Below are 18,869 nucleotides of genomic sequence, written 5' to 3' on the forward strand. Positions count from 1 at the left end.
TTCAGTATTCATTCTTTCTTTCAATAAGTATAGATTGATCCCAAAAGGCATTCAGGTACATATGTGCACAAGGTAGACATGCTCCCTGTTCCTTTGTCACAGTCTAGTGGAAAGACAGTCATTAAATAAGCAAAGAAATAAATACCTAATATAGTTTCAGGTTATGATTAGTGCTTTGCAGGGGAAAAAAAAAAACGGGAGAGGGGTTAAAGACTGGAGAAGGTTATTTGGATGGAATGGTCTGGGAAGCCCTCTATTGAGGATGGTAGGAGTGAGGGATGGAGCCACTAGAAATGAAGAAGCAAGACATGTAGATATTTGGGAAAAGAGCATTCCAGGAAGAGGAATGCAAAGGCCTAAACAGAACACATGAAAGAGGGAAAGTGGTTGGGAAGCTAGATGCTGGAGGATCAGACCAGGGTGGAAGCAGTGAAGGTGATGGAAAGTGGTCAGATTCATAATATATTTTGAGAGCAGAGTCAACTAGCTTTGCTGTTGGACCAGATGTAGCTGTGAGAGAAGGGGAGCCAAGGTCATTGCAGGTATAAAGGGGATGGGAGGATAGTTGAAGGAGATTGAATCAGAGAGGTACAGGACTGGCAGGGCTGGGGCAGGAGGTGGCAGACCACATGCAGGTTCCTGCAGACCACGGGGAAGACTTTACTTTTCCATTGAGCGCGATGGGAACCCTGTGAGATTTTGAGCCAAGGGATGTGATCTGACTTGTTTTCTTTTTTCTTTTTGTTTCTTTTTTGAGACGGAGTATCGCTCTCTTGACCACGCTGAAGTGCAATGGTGAGATCTTGGCTCATCACAACCGGCACCTCCCGGGTTCCATCGATTCTCACGCCTCAGCCTCCTGAGTATCTGGGACTAAAGGCGTGCGCCACCACGCCCAGCTAATTTTTGTATTTTTAGTAGAGACAGGGTTTCACCATGTTGGCCAGGCTGGTCTCAAACTCCTGACCTCAAGTGATCCACCTGCCTCGGCCTCCCAAAGTGATGGGATTACAGGCATGAGCCGCCATACCCGGCCGATCTGACCTGTTTTCTAACAGAATCTCTCTGGTTGCGAAGTGCAGTACAGACTAGAGAGAGACAGGAATGGAATGGGGCAGTTCCGAGGCTGATGCCAGGCGTCCAAGTGAAAGATGACAGGAGCTTGGATCGGGTTGGTGACTGGGATGAGGAAACTAAATTTATTTGGGTAAAAACAATAAGTGGATTTCATGAAACTTGTTGACGTAATGGGTGGTAAAAATCATAAAGGGGTTAGTCAAATAAATGATTGAAATTTGGTAATGGGTCAGGAGCTTCAGCTCTGCAGGCAGCAGTTGTGTCTTCTTGGAAAAATGGTTTCAACTCTCAGCCGTTTTGTCATCTGCAAAATGGGGATAATAATGGTACATCATAGAGTTGTTGAGAAGGTGATGTAAAGGTTTTAGTACAGGATGTAGCACACAATAAACACTTAATAAATGTTATCTTAGAAGCCAGACTACTAGGTTCCTGTAACCATCTCAGCCATTCACCGGCTGGCTGTTGTCATCTTGGTCAAATTAGCCCTCTGTGCCTCAGTTTCCTCATCTGTGCAATGAGGCACATTAATCGTTAATATCAACTGCATAGAGTTGGGTTGTGAAGATTAAATAAATGAATACAAGTAAAGCATTTAGAATAATGTGGCCGGTAGTAAGCACTGCGTACGTATTAACGATTATTAAGAATGTATTTTAGCCACATTTCCCAGCCCCTTCCCCGGCCTAGCATAACCCATTTTGTGCATGGGAAGTCTGGCTCTCAGCAAGGCGGCCTCTTGGAGGGCGCTGTGCCTGCGTGAAGCGATCCTGTGGGCCGCGGCGAAGACCGAGGTTCCGGCTTTGAGGGGCCACGCCCCGCGCGGTCCCTGGCGGAACCTTTTAGTTCTGCGCTCGCGTTGCCAGCCCGGCGCGCCTCACGCAGTTGCGCCCGCTCCTGGGGCTACTTCCGGCGGCCCCGGCCCGCCCCGCCCCGCCCCCGGGCGTCTCCATCTTGGTCTCAGGTGTAGACTCGGGCAGAGCTATCGCAGGAGTGAAGCGGAGTTATAGCTACCCCGGCCGCGGAGCTGGCTCACTGCACTACCCCCTCCCCCTTCTCTCCTCCAGACGCCGAAGTCGCTGGCGCTCATGGCGGGCCTGGAGGTACTGTTCGCATCGGCAGCGCCGGCCATCACCTGCACGCAGGACGCGCTCGTCTGCTTCTTGCATTGGGAAATGGTGACACACGGCTACTACGGCTTGGGTGTCGGTGACCAGGTACGCCACGGAGCCGGCCAGGGTGGAGGAGGGAACTGTCTTCTGTCCAAACTCAGAGGCCCGGAGGCCTGGTCCAGAGCGCGCGATTTCCCCGCCTTTCCCAATGCAGGGCCTGGGGCACATGACAGCGTTGGTAAAACCTGCGGGTCGGAGGTTGCTCACCTGCTCCAACCCAGCCCAGAGTCCCTCGCAGCACAGCTGGCACAACATGATTTGTAAACTCAAGGGCAGAAACTCGCTTCAACACAGCCTGGCAGCCACTCAGGCCAGGACTGTGTGGACCTAGCATTCCATAGAATGGAAAAGAATCCAGACAGGAGTTTAGCTCCCCAGAGCACGCCTCACCCACCTAATCTCCTCTGAATTCCTTCCCACCCAGCCTCGGGTTGAGGGGACTGACTCAGTTGCGCTCTCATACCACACTAGAGCCTCCACCAAACATCTGGATCCAAGCACAGGTACGGGCCCCGGAGTGAGCTTTGACCTACTCAACCCCAGGCCACAGCCCTTTTTTCACCCCTTAGCATGGGCCCAGAGAGTTCGAATGCCTTTCACGCTTCACTGAAGGGCCCAGCGTAGTCCACTCGCTACTGCCATCCCCAGCTCAAGCTCTAGGAAACAGTCTCCCCTAGAATCGTATACACATACAGCCTGGATGTGAGAGTCATATAAGATTTTCTCCTTATAGCTGTCCCCACAGGGCCAGCCCCCTCCACTCCCATCCCCAGGCTCCACCTCTTACACCTAGGGACGTTGTTGTCATCCCCACCGAGTTCCAGGACCGCTGGGCCCAACCCACCTCACTAATTCTTTGCTGTAGCATTCTTCTGTCTTTCCTGTCTCTTCCCTGTGACCCTCATCCCCCACATCCACATCATCCTAGACATCTGCTTGCTGGGACAACTGGGCCTGCCTCCATGCGTGCCCCTCACTGTCACCGTTCTCTCACTCTCAGAACCAAGACCAGCCATGGGAAACAGACCACCCCATCACCCTTCCTCTCCTTTTTGACTGCTTCAGTCCTCAACTCCTCTAATCATTTTTTTTAGCTTCTCAAATAGAGTCTTAATTCTCCTCTCCTGACATAGCTTTAGGGACCTGTCTTCAAACTTGTTTTGTACATTCTGAGCACTTAGGCAAGTATCCCCTATCCCCTGCCCGTCACTGCTGTCCCTATTCTTCTCTGTCTCTTAGAACTAAAGACCAAGACCACGATACCCCTCTGACACTTTACCTCCTTCAGCAGGAACCAGAGCCTAAGAACTGTCAGGGATTTCTGGCTCTTCCCCCGCCCGCCCCCGACCTCGGTTATCTCACTGGGACCCCAGGTACGCACTCAGGATCCCCATTCCCACCTCCAAACTCACACATACTTCATCTCTCAAATGGGCTCTATGACTGGAGATGAGGATGGAAAAGAACAGCCAGCCTTTCACACACACACACCTGGAAGCAGGAACCATTTCACCTTCCCAAACACATCTGTCCCTGTCCTTTCTCTTTGTGCTGCTCTTCATTCCACATACCTTCCAAATGCCTTTCAGCATTTCAGACCTTAGTACCAGGTAGAGACAGCACCCCCACATTTCAGTGTCAGGCCCCTGTTTCAGTGCATAGTCCCCCTAACAGAAATCTTGTCTCCCCACTTGTCCTACTCCAGCTTTTTAATCTTGAGCAGCTCTTCACTTGCCCCAGTCATTTTATTTCAGCTTTTCCTAGATTCTTCAAAGAAACTGGTATCTGGGATGGTGCAGGGGACAGTGGGGCTGAGAAGAGGAGTAAGATTTGATTTTGACCTGGGAGCTCCTCCATTGGCCCTCAGCTCTCTTGTCCTTCAGATGGAACAGCTGTGCTCTGCACTGTCCCTTCTCATGTACCTCACTCCCCTTACATACCCCTAACTAGCTACTTCTACTCTGCCGCACTGTCAGAACCCTGTCCACCTCTGCTCCGGAACTTGTTCTAGAGGGTGTGCCTGATGCCCTTCTCTTCTTGCCATTCCACAAATAAATATCAATCGCTGTGAATCTGCTCCCACCATTCTTACCCTCACTCATCCTGTTGAATCACTTGACAGTTTGGGAACATCAGTTCACATAAGTCGATACCTTCTTTTAGCTGGCATTATCACCTTTCCATACACTCAAGACTGCAAAATTTTCAGATGAAATGTACACAAAGAATACAATCTCATTTTAATACTGTTTTTTTCTGTTGTTGTTGTTGTCGTTGTTGTTGTTTTCAAAAAAAAGTCCTTGACCAATTCCCCAAGGTCCATCTGATTTTTCTCTGTTCATGGTACTATTTTTTGAGCTTCTGCAGGCCAGAAAAAGATGCTGGTTTCAGAAATCTTTGGGGAGGCCCAGGAGCCTGGGGAATGGGGTTTTTGTTAGGCATTGCCACCTTTCTTCCTGAATCTTGCATGCTCTTGAAGGAATGGGTGTTTGGATTGCAAACTAGAGCATGGTGTATTTTTGCTTCTCTCTGCCTTTTCTCCTTGATTGCCAGTGGGGCTCAGGTTGCACTTGTCCTCCTGTCACTTCTGCTGAGTCTACTTTCATTCAGAGTGGAAGCTGGAGAGGCATCTTTCCTGTTAGTTTATTTAAAAGGAGGTTTAATTTTTCAGCCTGGGGCCAGCCAACTCAGCTAACTCGATTGTATTTTCCAAGCTCAGAGGATATTTGTGTTGCTTCTCTTGCCATCTCCTGTTTCCACCCTTCTGGGGTGATAACGAGAGGAAGGTCCAAGAGTGTATGCTTGACTACACAAGTTGACAGTTAAATGGAAAGCTAAATTGTCTGCTTTCTCTTAGGTTTTACCTCCTCTGTTATAGGGGAATTGTGTACGTAAAACTTGATTAGAAGGCCAGTGCAGCCACTGGCTTCAACAAAAATCCAATCTTAGAATGTGGATTTCTTTCTTGATGTCAGAACCACTCCTTGCAAGAACTTTACAGCTTTGTCAAGTGGTTTAGGTGGCAAGGGGATAGGTAAGGGATGACTTAGGTGGTCATCGACATAAGTTAGATAATTTTGTTTTCTGTTGTGGGGAATGTAAGGATTGTGATGAAAGAGAGAAAATGCCCAAAATGATCTGTTTAAGTTTCTTTGGGTGCATTTTGGCTCAGAGGCATTGGGTCAAACTCATGACCATTAAAGAACGCTTCCAGTGCCAGGATTTTGCCTAGGAAGACAGTTATCTTTATTCTTTTAGGGCCATCTTATGGACCTGGCTGGGGAAAACCTTCTTTAGCCATAGCCTGGGGCAATCAGGAGCTCTGAATTCCAAGTACAACCCTACAGCTGACTTGCTGAGACCTTGGTCAGCTCTCTGACCCTCTCAGGCCTTAGAATTGTCTTTCTTTTTTTTTTTCAAGATGGAGTCTCACTCTCAGGCTAGAGGGCAGTGGTGCCATCTTGGCTCACTGCAACCTCTGCCTCCTGAGTTTAAGCAATTCTCCTGCCTCAGCCTCCCCAGTAGCTGGGATTATAGGTCCCCGCCACCATGCCTGGCTAATTTTATTTTTGTATTTTTAATAGAGACGGGGTTTCACCATGTTGTCCAGGCTGGTCTCGAACTCCTGACTTCAAGTGATCTGCCTGCCTCTGCCTCCCAAAGGGGTGGGATTACAGGCCACTGCACTCAGCCTCAGGCCTTTGATTTTTCATCAGAGGAAGTTAAACCATGTGACTGTGTACTTAGGCTACTTTCCAACTGTGGCTTTCTGGGACTCTTGATATTTGATGTCAGGGTTTACAGGGCAGTTGCATGCCATGTTTGGCCTGATATCCCCAGGATCTGTCTTCTGTTTACTGGGAAACATCAGTTGCACTGCAGTTAGAGACAGCAGTTTCACCTGACTTCAGGGATTTTCTGTAACTCTGGAAGCCAAAGGTGATGGGGAGGTGAGCAGACCAAATTGTTTATATTCCAAGAGAGAAGTGTGGTGGTTTGAATGCTGTACATGGAGGATATAATATAAATTTAAAGGCCTTTGACAGAGCAAAGATGAGGATGTCATCAAATTTCTGGCTTCCAAAGTAAACAAATCCATAACGCTAAACACTAAACATATTTGGGAAAGTTACCCAGTTTGGGGTGAGGGGATAGTTTCTCTTTCTCAGAAGAATGGTTTGATTAGTTTCATTTTTGTTTTTCCTCACTCTCATTTCTGTGCTTCAGGCCTGTGAATTTCATCCTCATCCAGCTAGGTTTTAAACCATGCCAGCTGTGACATCCTGAATTTTATTTGGATTCTCTTTCCCCAAAGGATTTCTGAGCACCAGGGGTGACCAAAGAGGACAGGCCAGCAGTTCTCAGTGTGTGGTCTCCCCTTGTCCTTGGTGTGTGAAGTTTTGCTTTGCTGGACCTTTGTCTTTTCCATTTTCTTCATCTCCGGTCCCACTCCCTCCCGCTGTATTCTCATGACTGCAGATCTTCCCAGTCCACCTGACCCATGGTGAGCAATATAAATATACATCCATGAAAAAAGATTCTAACTTTTTTTTGTGCTTTTTAAAATTTTTACATAAAGGTACTGGAGTGTAAACCTCATTTTGGGGGGAACTTTCCTTTAAATCATATTTTTTATTTTATATATAATACTATCATTAGATCTGGTTTGTTCCTTCTGACTTCTGAATAAATAGTATTCCACTGTAAGCATATTTTGCATTTTATCTCCACTTTGGCTACCTTAGCCAAGGCTATAATGAAGATCCTTTGTTATGGACCCTGTGCACAGGGTTTCTTCTGGGAGTAGGGATTTTAAATCATAGGTTATCGGCTTACCTAATTGCACTAAAAACTGCCAGATTGCTCCCCAAAAGGGCTGTACGAGTTTAAATGCCCACCAGCAGGGACTAGAGATTCCCATTCACCCCACACCTACACAGACACCTGGCAAAAAGTAGAAAACTGGGTAATAACAGTCCGAATCGTATGACTTAGTGTCTCATTATTTCAGTTCTGCTTCTCCGATTACTAGTAAAATTGAATAACTCTTTAGATACTATTAACCGCTCTTTTTCTTGTTCGTATCTTTTGCCACTTTTTGGAGTTGCCAGTTGTTATTGTTCATTTTCCAGGCATTCCCTTTATGTAGAGGTTATTAATTTCTTTCATTTGCAGCCATAGCAAATGTGTCTTCCTAGCCTGTGGCTGCTTATTAACTTAGTAGTGTCTCTGTTGAACAGAAGCTTTCAGTTACAAACAATGTCAAAGGCAGCATTTTTTTTCTTTTATGAATCTTGTTTAAGAAATCTTCCCCACCTGGAAATCACTATATTATTTTTCCTGTAGAAATAATTTGAGAACTATTTCTCAAACTTTAGTATGGAAAGTCTTAGGATTTTTTAAAAAGAAAAAAGGAAGACGTCACAACTCACAATAAAAGATGTATTTTACACCCACCAGGCTGACAAGCATGAAAATGGCAAGCATTTTACCCCTACTAGATTGGCAAGCAACAATAGCAATGTTGCCAACTACACGGATCAACAGGAGCTTTCATACATTGCTAGTGGGAGTATAAATCAGTAACTGTTTAGAAAACAACTTAACTTTATCTTGTAAATTAAAAGCTTTTCCTCCATGCATACTCTATAGAAATTTATCCATGTATGTACCAGATGTGTACAAGAATGTTCATAGCAGCATTGTTCATAATAGCAAAACAAATAAGCTGGGAAATACTCCAAGTCACCATCAACAAGTACATGTATAAATTGCAGCATAGTCATACAGAATGCTGTGTAGCTGTGAATGTGAATCAGCTGTAGTTAAATGCATTGACGTGGATGCCTTTCCAAAAACAATATCAAATAGAAAAGGCAAATGACAGAAGTGATGCTGTTTATTTAAAATTCAAAAATATTTGAAACAATAGATTTTTATGGTTGCATGTAGAGTAATATAACTCTAGGGAAAAGTAAAGAAATTGTTTAAGAGTGGTGATTACCCTTGAAGGGGAAGGAGGGACATTTATTGGAGTTTGCTACCCAAGGCTTTAGCAGTATTGCTGATGTTCTATTTTTTAGGCTGGTGGTAGAGACATTTTATAATTCTTTGTTATTTGTACATATGCTAAATTTTGTGTACTATGAAGTTATAATTTTTGTACATCACTGCAGTCAGTTAGGGTGTATTAGGATCTGTGTTTTTAGTCAACACCTTGGTAATCTATTGTAGTTAGCCTAAGGTCCAAACTTTGAAAAACACTACTTAGAACTTCTCAGTGTTCCTCAAGATGACTGGCTTTATTCTTAGCAGAGGGATGGGGAAAAGATGATTATTAAACCAACACTGCAGATTCTTGACAGGTTCCAATGCTGTGTCAGAAAGGTAGCTCAATATGAGGGAGAGCACAGTAGAACAGAAGCCCAGAGACCTGGGCCCTAAACCTCTCTCTCGCTGTAGGATCTTGGGCAAGTCATTTCTCTTGACCTCCACATCTTCATCTGTGAAGTGAGGCGGGTAAGATTAGCTTATCTTGTGAGGTTCTTTATAATTCTGTGTTTTGAGGTCATGATCTTTCTCCTCTCAACTGTGGTGTCTTCCCAGCCGGGTCCCAATGATAAGAAGTCAGAACTGCTGCCAGCTGGGTGGAACAACAATAAGGACCTGTATGTCCTCCGGTATGAGTATAAGGATGGGTCCAGAAACCTCCTTGTGAAAGCCATCACCGTGGAGAGCAGCATGATCCTCAATGTGCTGGTGAGTCTCTGAGACACGTAAGTCTGCTGATGAGATGAGGATGGGAATGGCTGTTTTGAAACCCGTTTAACAGTCTGGATCCAGAGCTCCAATGTTCTTGTAGCCCTTACCCGGTGATCCCACTTCTGGAAATTTATCTTAAGGTGAGAACCCTAAGTATAAAAAACCTTTGTACACAAAGATATTCACCACCTGGAATTAAGAAGGAGGGGCTTTCTGTCAACGGGGAAATGGTTAAATAAGGTAAATCTATTCAGTGACAAGATAGAAGGAAAAAACTTAGGTAACTCCAGTGGGCTACTTCAGTTCCTTAAATAAATTGAATTCTTTGCTGCCTTGGAGCCCTTGCGCTTTATATTTCCTATGCTGGAAGGCTCTTCCCCTCCCCCATCTGCCCCTCTCACAGCCCTCCACCATTCCTTCAGCCTGGACAATTCTCTTTCATGTTTGACTTCCTCAAAAAGTTCAGTTCTGACTACCCACTCCTACCACTCCTACTGCCAAAAAAATCTAAATTATGTCTCTTTAGGCCGTCATTTTATTTTCCTGCCTGACACTCATTGCAGCTTGTAATTGTGTACTTATTTGTGCTTTGCTTTTATTCTGCCATGGGACTGCATGTGCCACAAGGACAGTGACTTTCTTTTTGTTAACTTTTTTCTTAGTGGTTTGTGTGTGACCATGTGGAAGTATCCTGCTATATGTATTATACTGCACTTTGTCTTTTTTTCACTCGATGTTTTGGAGGTCTTGACATGGAAATACATGTAGATGTACCTTATTTGTTTTAACTGTTATGTAGTTTCTCATGCACCATAATTTCTTTATTCCTTTCCCTTTTGATGAACATTTAGATCTTGTGTCAGATAGGATTCTTGGTTTCAAACAACAAAAACCTCTTGGGTTAGTTTAATCAAAAAGGGTTTATTAAAAGAACCAGGATCACCCAGGCGCAGTGGCTCACACCATAATCCCAACACTTTGGGAGGCTAAGGCAGGTGGATCACTTGAAGTCAGGAGTTTGAGACCAGCCTGGTCAATGTGGTGAAACCCTGTCTCTACTAAAAATATTTTTAAAAATTAGCCAGGCATGGTGGTGGGTGCCTGTAATCCCAGCTACTTGGGAGGCTGAGGTAGGAGAATCCCTTGAACCCAAGAGACAGAGTTTGCTGTGAGCCGAGATTGCACCACTGAACTCCAGCCTGGGCGATAGAGCAAGCCTGTATCTCAAAACAAACAAAACAAAACGAAAAGAACCAGGATAGCTCATTGAAACAGGTTTAAGGCTAGGTTTCCAGAAGCAGTGTCCCAAATCATGCCCCGGAAACCGCTGCTGCCACCAACACTGCCCAGTATTAGGTACTGGCTGATTCTGTCTGCCCTGGTGCACCCTTCTGTTAAGCTGCTGATATGACCCCCTGGCCTCTGCTGCTACCCTCATTAGCAAGATATCTGCCCCTTGCTGGGTCTGCCTCTTCATGTTGCTCACCTCCAACTCAAAGTTGATGCATCAGTTCAACACCTCAGTTACCATGCCTGAGCCCTTTTGTGAAAGAGCCTGGGAAGTAGGTGTTTTAGCCTCTGCCTTGGAAAGGCAGTATTCCTAAATCAAAGAAGTCTCTAAGCCTTAGGAAGGTATTTTATATAAACAGTCCTTATATATGTCTTTGTGGACATATGTGAATATTTCTTTAGGTTGAAGACTCTGTTACTCTCCCTCCACCCTCCCACTCTTAGCCTAGAAATATCCCAGTCTCTCACTTTCTATTTTCACTCATCTAGGAATATGGCTCACAGCAAGTGGCAGACTTGACCCTGAACTTGGATGATTATATCGATGCAGAACACCTGGGTGACTTCCACAGGTACTTCTAAATGATGTCTCTTCCCTGGAAAAGAGAGAACCAATGGCAAGATATAAGGAATAGGGTAGATGTGTCCAGAAAATTAAGGAAGGTGGATGGAAGAACCTTTTATTTCTGGGCACAACTTCCTAATTTTCTTTTCTGTTTTTTATGTATTTGAAGAGGAGACTCACATAGGAAATGCCACATGAGACAAGGTGATGCAATCAAGAGTCCACAAGTGCTGTGGTGGCTGCAGAGTAGAGGTGGAGCCAGGCCAACTCATTCAGCCAGAGCAGACTCCTGGGAGAATGTGTACCTCATTGGGTCCCCAACCCCAATCTCCAACTTAAAAAAAAAAAAAAAATTATTTTCTTTAGGGTCGTTTTAGGTACAAGCAAAATTGAGCAGAAAGTGCAGAGCGTTCCCATATTACCTCCTGGTCCCATACACCCACAGCTTATAGCTTCCCTGTGTCAATATCCCATACATAGTGATACACTCCTTACAACTGATGAGTCTACATTGACACATCATTATTAGGGCTCAAGCCTGCTGTTGTGCAGTCTGTGGGTTTTGACAAATAGATGAGAATGTGTGTCTACCATTATAGTATCACACAGAATAGTTTGACTACCCTAAAAATCCGTGGTCCTATTCTTCACTCCCTTTTCACTAACTCCTGGCAACCACTGATCTTTTTACTGTCTCCATGGTTTTGCCTTTTCTAGAGTGTCATATAGTTGATATCATACAGTAGTACATTCTAGGCCTTTTCAGCAGATAGAACTAGGAAAATTTTTCCTTATGAGTTTAAATTGCCACCTCTGTTTTTAATATAACACTACAGGATTTTCTCTTATTCCGTACTTATATGTCCCTTCTCCTGTGGTGAGAACCCTGATTCCCAACAGCGTCAACATATTTACTTATTTACTTGATCCCAGAATACACACAAATATTTTCTGAATGACATCAGTGCCTACCAAGAACAAACCTACTAAGTAAAGTTCCAAATGATTTATTTCCAGTTCTTTTTGTCTTTTACCTATGTCCCACAAAAGATGTAGGCAGAGTAGTGTCTTCCAAAGGTACTTAGATTAGTGCTTGTTTTTAAAATCAGTACAATGAAGTTATCTGTTTTATAGATAGTTAAGCTGATTTATGTCTGCTTTATTCCATTATAGGGAATTTTCCCCCATCTTCACTGACCACCGCAGGATTTTATTTTTTATTTTATTTTATTTTTTTGAGATGGAGTCTAGCACTGTCACCCAGGCTGGAGTACAGTGTGACAATTCAAGCAATTCTTTTGCCTCAGCTTCCCAAGTAACTGGGATTACAGGTGTGCACCACCACACCCAGCTAATTTTTGCGTTTTTAATAGAGGTAGAGTTTTGCTGTTGACCAGGCTGGTCTCAAACGCCTGACCTCAAGTGTTCCACCCGCTCAGGTGATCCTCCCAAAGTGTTGGGATTATGGGTGTGAGCCACCACGCCCAGCCATCCTCAGGGTTTTAGAGTAAGCTTGACATCACTATAAATGCACAGTTATGAAACCTTAACTGAACCTCAGAACTACCCAGAAACCCTGTTGCATTTAATAGCATCTAATCAGCAATACCCTGTTTGAACCTATTCCAGTCCTCACAGAATTTCAAACCACTGGCCTCCACATTCTGGCCACTCCTCATTTCTCCTCCCCTCTTCCACGCAGCTTCTGTGTGAGGAGGTCTTTTACATATTCCCCTCCTGCATGCCACCCTCCAGTGTATTTCCCTCATAGCAGTCTGACCAATCTTTTTCAGACATAGATCAGATCATGGTTACAACTCTGGCTTAAAACCCTTCAGTGATGCCACTTCACACCCATTAGGATGAGTACTATCAAAATAACCAGAAAATAAACAAGCGTTGTCAAGGATGTGGAGAAATTGGAACCCTTGTGCACTCTTGGGAATGTAAAATGGTGCAGCCACTATGGAAAACAATATGACAGTTCTTCAAAAAATTACTGTATAATCCTGCATGTCCGCTTCTGGGCATATACCCAAAAGAACTGAAACTAGGTCTTGAAAAGATATTTGTACACACATGTTCATAGAAGCATTATTCACAGTAGCCAAAAGGTGAAAGCAACCTGGCTGTCCATTGACAGATGAATGGATAAACAAAATGTAGTATGTAAATACAGTAGAATATTATTCAGGTTTAAAAAGGAAGGAAATTCTGGCCCATGCTACAACATGGACAAACTTTGAAGACATTATGCTAAATGAAATAAGCCATTCACAAAAGGACAAATTCTGTATGATTCTATAAAAGGTACCTAGATTAGTCAAATTTATAGAGACAGAAAGTAGATCGTGGTTGCCAGGTACTGCGGCAAGAGGGGAATGGGGAGGGCAGTTAGGAATTAATGGGTACAGAGTTTGTTTTGCAAAATGAAAAGAGATCTGGAGGTGGATGGTAGGTGATTGCACAACAGTGTTAATGTACTTAACACTACTGAACACTTAAAAATGGTTAAGATGATAAATTTTATGCATATTTTACCACCATTAAAAGGCTTCAGGGAATGCTCATTGCTCTTAGGATAAAGAACACAATCCTTGATGAGGCCTTAAAGCCTAGCATTCACCCCTTCAATCTCACCTTGTACGGCCTTCCCCACATCCCTGTGCTTCAGCCACAGTGTCATTCTGCCCTCTTCAGACCGCTTCCCTCTGCATAAAGTGCTCTCCTTGATCTCATGTAGCCAACTCCTGTTTATCGTTTGGTTACCAATTTAAATGTCAGTTCCTTAGAGAAGCTTCCTCTGGCCCCCAGGCTTAAAGCTTCAAAATATTTTACAATTTTTTTTGGAGACATGTTTCCCTCTGTTGCCCAGGCAGGCTGGAGTACAGGGGCACAATCAACTCATTGCAACCTTAACCTGCTGGGCTCAAGTGACCCTCCCACCTGAGCCTCCCAAATAATTGGGTCTACAGGCATGTGCCACCATGCCCAGCCAGTTTTTTATTTTTTGTAGAGATGAGGTCTTTGCTGTGTTGCCCTGGTTGAAAACATCATTTTTTAAGCATTTAATCAATCAGTAGTTATCTTACATTTGCCTTCTTAGAGTTGGTCTTCCCTTGCCTGTGATTTCCTTGAGGGCAGGGCTTGGGTCTCTTTTGTGTACTTTAGACAAAGCGGGGAAAGGGGGAAATGAGCCAGGCCTGACCAGCAGAATGCTGCTCCTCTGGGTGTTGCACACACCCTGACACTGAACCCTCTTAGTGGGTGAGGGAGGGACATTTGGAGAATGGTCTCTTGACTTCTTCACTCTGGAGTTCCATTGGGAGAGAAATTGACAAAACCTGTGGAAGAACCTAGGCATATTGGCCATTCATGCTCATTAGAGCATTCCGTCTGCTCAGTAATACTGAGAGAGAATTGTGATCCTGTCTCTGTTTGTTTTTTAAGTACATTTGTTTGAGGGGTTTTTGTGTGAGGGAGAGGATGCGTGTTGTGTTTTGTTTTGTTTTTTGATTACTGTGAAATGAAGGACACAATAGTACTACCTCAGGGTTTTTCTGAGAATGGAATGAGATGTCAGCACATAGAGTGCTTAGTGCTTAGTCCAGCTCTTAGTAAAATACACAAACGGGAAAAAAATCTGATCACCAGGAATCATCTCCGTGGAAATGGGCGGTGAAAGCTGAGGTATGGCTCTGCCTCCTGATCAGAGGCCCTCTCTCCCTCCTATGCCTTTCAACCATAGCTTCCTCCATGCAGCCCTCTTTGTTAGGTCATTGTGGCATGTCTTGACTCTTCTAGGAATTTGTGCTCCTCAGTGAGCAAACTGTGATTTGCTAAGATATAAACCTATTGTGTTCCATTCTGCTGTACCCTTTCTGTGTCAGATGAGATGATAGGCTGTCGCAGTTGTTCTGCCAAGTCTTAAAAATTATGTGAGAACCTCTCCTTCAGGACCTGGTGGTTTTTTAATCAGGCCTGAATTTTACACATGCCTAGGGATATCAGAGGCCTCCCTCTGATCTCATTAAAAGGAAAGAGGATTTGAATTTACCCCTGCACCCAGCTTGGGCAAGCAAGCAGCTCATTTTTTTACCCATGGATGTCCAGTGGCTTACTTACTCATTTAGATCAAAGCTCATTTTTTTTTTACCCATGGATGTCCAATGGCTGCAACATCATTTGTTATTCCTTCATTGAATTGCTTTTGAAACTTTGCAAAAATCAGTTGTCTGTACATCTGTGGATCTATCTCTGGAGCCTCTGTTCTTTTCCATTGATCTCTATGTCTCTTCTTCTGTCAGTATTACTCTACCAGTATTGATTATTGTAGGCCTTAATATTGAGTGGAATAATTCCTCCCACTTTTTCTTCGTCAAGATAGTTTTAGCTATTCTAGGTTCTGTGTCTCGTCCTTTTTCTTTTTTCTTTTTCTTTTTTTGAGACAGAGTCTCGCTCTGTCTCCCAGGCTGGAGTGCAATGATGTGATCTTGGCTCACTACAACCTCTGCCTCCTGGGTTCAAGTGATTCTCCTGCCTCAACCTCCTGAGTAGCTGGGACTATAGATGCATGCCACCACGACTGGCTAACTTTTTGTATTTTTAGTAGAGACCAGGTTTCACTGTGTTAGCCAGGATGGTCTCGATCTCCTGACCTTGTGATCTGCCCATCTTAGCCTCACAAAGTGCTGGGATTGCAGATGTGAACCACCGCCTTGTTCCCAATCTTAGGGGCAAAGCAGTCTTTCACAGTAAAGTCTATTGTTATGGGTAGGTTTTTTGTAAATGTTCTTTATCAGATTAAAGAAGTTCCCCTTTATTCCTAGTTTGTTGAGAGTTTTTAATCTTGAATGGATTTATCATGTTGGATTTTGTCAAAAGCTTTTTTCTGTATCAATTGATAAGATCATATGATTTTTCTTCCATAGCTTATTGATATAGTAGATTACATTGATTGATTTGTGACTACTAACCAGTCTTACATACCTAGAACAAGTCATATTTGGTCATGGTATATAATTCTTTTTATACATTTTTAAATTCAATTTGCTCATATTTTATTGAGGATGTTTTATGTGTGTAAGTTCATAGGATATAATAGTCTGTATTTATTTATTTATTTTTTGTATAGTCTTTGCCTGGTTTTGATACCAGAGTAATACTGGTCCCATGAAAGGCGTTGGAAAGTATTCCCTCCTCGTATATTTTCTAGAAGTGATGGTAAAATTGATGTTAATTCTTCTTTAAATGTTTGATAGAATTCTCCCTGAAACAATCTGAGCCTGGAGATTTTTGTTTTTTGTTTTTTGTTTTTAGAATGTTAAGTGTAATTCAGTTTCTTTAATGAAACTATTCAGATTATCTGTTTCATTTTGGCTGAGTTGTAGTTTATGGTTTTTAAGAATTGGTCTATTATGAATTGTTGGATTAAGTTGTTCTTAGTATTCTCTTATTATCCTTTCAGTGGCTACAGATCTATTGTAATATCTCCTGTTTCATTCTTGTTACTGGTGACTTGTGTCCTCTCTCTTTTTATATTTGTCAGTCTTGCTAGAAGTTGGTCAATTGTATTCATTTTTTTTTTTGAAGAATTGACTTTTTGTTTCATTTTCTCTATTGTTTTTCTTTTTTATTGACTTATGTTCTTACCTTTATTACTTCTGCCTGCTTTGGGTTAATTTGCTCTTCTTTTTCTAGGTTCTTTAGGTCAGAATTTTGGTTATTGATTTGAGTTCCTTCCTCTTTCTTGATGTAAGCATTTAGTGCTATGAGGTTTCTTCTCAGCAATCCTTTAGTTATATCCTGCATATTTTCATATGTTTTTATTTTCATTTTAATTCAGTGCTATATATTTCTTTTTTGGGACTTTGATCCAAGGATTTTCTAGAAGTATGTTGCTTAATTTTCATGTACTTAGAGAGTTAACTTTTTGTTTTGATTTCTGTTGTACTTCCATATGGTTGGAGTACATACTTTGTATGGTTTCAGTTATTTTACATTTGTGAGCTTTGCCTTATGGGCAGGATGTGGTTCATTTTAAAATACCAGTGTTTTAGGAAGCCTGGAGTCCTACCCATTCTGTTACCTCAGCCTGCCTCCACACCTCAGCTGTGGCTCACGTCACTTGTCTCTCACAGGCAAAGAAAAAGAGGCCCAGGCAGGATGGGATAGGTGTTAGGGGCAGCCTTCCGAGTACTCCTGAGTTAGTGACAGAACTGGACCTTGAGCCCCCAGAGCTCTGCCTGCCCGGACCAGGAACCTGATTTATCCTCCCCGTGGAGCCTTTGCCTTCCATGACCCTTCCCATGACACATGATGAACACATAATGAAGCTGAGGGAGGGGTGAGGTGGGTGAGAACAGAGGAGTAGCCAGTCCAGGCTCTGTGCCCCTACACCCTCATCTCTTTCTCATGGGATGGTAACGAGGAGGGGCAACTCAGATGCCTAAGAAGCTTAGGCCCAAATCTCAGAGACAGTGTGGGGCTGTTGCCCCCCTCACCCAGGTCCACCAGGCGGCCTGTTCCCCCACTTATAAACAGGCCAAGCGCAACGCCAGGAGCTCTCAGGGCCGCCGCTGCCATCGTTGCGGCCAGAATACCGCTTCCAGGGTTCCTAGCCAACTGCAAGCAGTTGACTCTTCGTCTGCTTCCTGCAGAACCTACAAGAACAGTGAGGAGCTTCGGTCTCGTATTGTGTCTGGAATCATCACACCTATCCATGAGCAGTGGGAGAAGGCTAGTGTAAGCAGTCCCCACCGGGAGTTCCCCCCTGCTACCGCTAGAGAGGTGGACCCACTCCGGATTCCTCCACACCATCCACACACCAGCCGGCAGCCTCCCTGGTGAGTACAGAGCGTCCAGCGGGAAGCCCATGCTTCTGCAGAGGGATTCCAGCCAGCTATCCCCATCCTGCCACTTGACCCCATCCCTGGCCCGTGTGTGTTTTCAACAAAATGATCAATGTCTTGGGGTTCAATGGAATTAGAAAGTGGAGACGTAAGTGGAGCAGTGAGTTCTTGAACTGCTACTAGCCACCCTAATTACCCCACATCTTAAGCCTGCCTGACTTCTTTCTAGAGGCCACACAGAGCCCGTGAGTCTATCCAAGGATCAGTGCCTCTGGGGCTTATGTGCAGTAGTCCAGGGTTGCTACCCAGGTAATTCACAGCTAATTCATCCCAGAGCTCTTTGTCTAGACAGGGCCCTGGGCCAGTCTTTTTGAGTAAATGCAAAGATGCAGAGGTACTAACCCAGAGGAGATGCAGTCCCAATGTCTTGCCCATTTCATTTCATTTCACTGTAGTCCCCCAACCTCGCTGTGAACTTCAGAAGTTTTCCAAAATAGCATGGGGTGCGCGAGTGAGTCACATTCCAAGGTTTTTGCAGATTAGGATGGCAGCGTTAGGACTGGAGACTTCTGCTCAGAGGGAGGAGACAAGGACTGTGAGACCCTAGTCTCTAGCTGAGATACCACTTCTCAGTTTGGAGCCCATACTGTGATATCATACTGTTGGTAGGGATGAGGGACAGAGTTCACTGTGAGGGACATAAATAAGCACTTAATAAATGTAGACTACCATTGTTATTTTATTCTGGTTCATAATTATATGCCTTTAGTTAGCTAAAAATGGGAAATCAGTTAAATTATTACAAGTAATGATTGGCATATCTCTTTGGCAAAGTCTTTACCAAAAATATTGAATCCTGTGAAGACAATGGAGAATTAGAAAAAGTGGTTGAAAAGATTGAAAATGACTTGTCTGATATATCTTATTTTACCAAAGGGAACAGAGATAAGATGACCTGCCTGAGTTCACCAGCTACCAATAAAGAGGCAGAGCCAGGGCTGGGGTCTAGGTATCCTTACTCCCTGCACAGTGCTCTGCCTGTGATGTGAACAGATGTGATCTAGCCACCTTTCCATGCTGGAAAGATTTAAGAATAAGCCCTGGTCAGAAGTCAGGTTGGGAAAAAATTTTAGACCTGAAGTAAATAGTAAT

At 43.8% G+C, this 18,869-nt stretch overlaps 1 protein-coding gene across 2 annotated transcripts in view; it reads left to right on the forward strand.

Annotated features, from left to right (window-relative positions):
• The first annotated feature begins 1,991 nt into the window (after positions 1-1,991).
• The window catches only part of PSMF1 (proteasome inhibitor subunit 1), a 43,087-nt gene continuing 26,209 nt past the window's right edge, over positions 1,992-18,869 (forward strand). The window contains exons 1-4 of one of the 2 annotated variants that reach the window (XM_007962843.3): positions 1,992-2,294; positions 8,856-9,008; positions 10,791-10,873; positions 17,526-17,711. In XM_007962843.3, coding sequence (XP_007961034.2) covers positions 2,166-2,294; positions 8,856-9,008; positions 10,791-10,873; positions 17,526-17,711 — 551 coding nt within the window. In that variant the 5' untranslated portion in view covers positions 1,992-2,165. The remainder of the gene's footprint in view (positions 2,295-8,855; positions 9,009-10,790; positions 10,874-17,525; positions 17,712-18,869) is intronic. The other variant, XM_037995015.2, reaches the window with a different exon arrangement.

The sequence above is a fragment of the Chlorocebus sabaeus genome, chromosome 2 (genome assembly GCF_047675955.1).
Source record: "Chlorocebus sabaeus isolate Y175 chromosome 2, mChlSab1.0.hap1, whole genome shotgun sequence".
Taxonomy (NCBI): domain Eukaryota; kingdom Metazoa; phylum Chordata; class Mammalia; order Primates; family Cercopithecidae; genus Chlorocebus; species Chlorocebus sabaeus.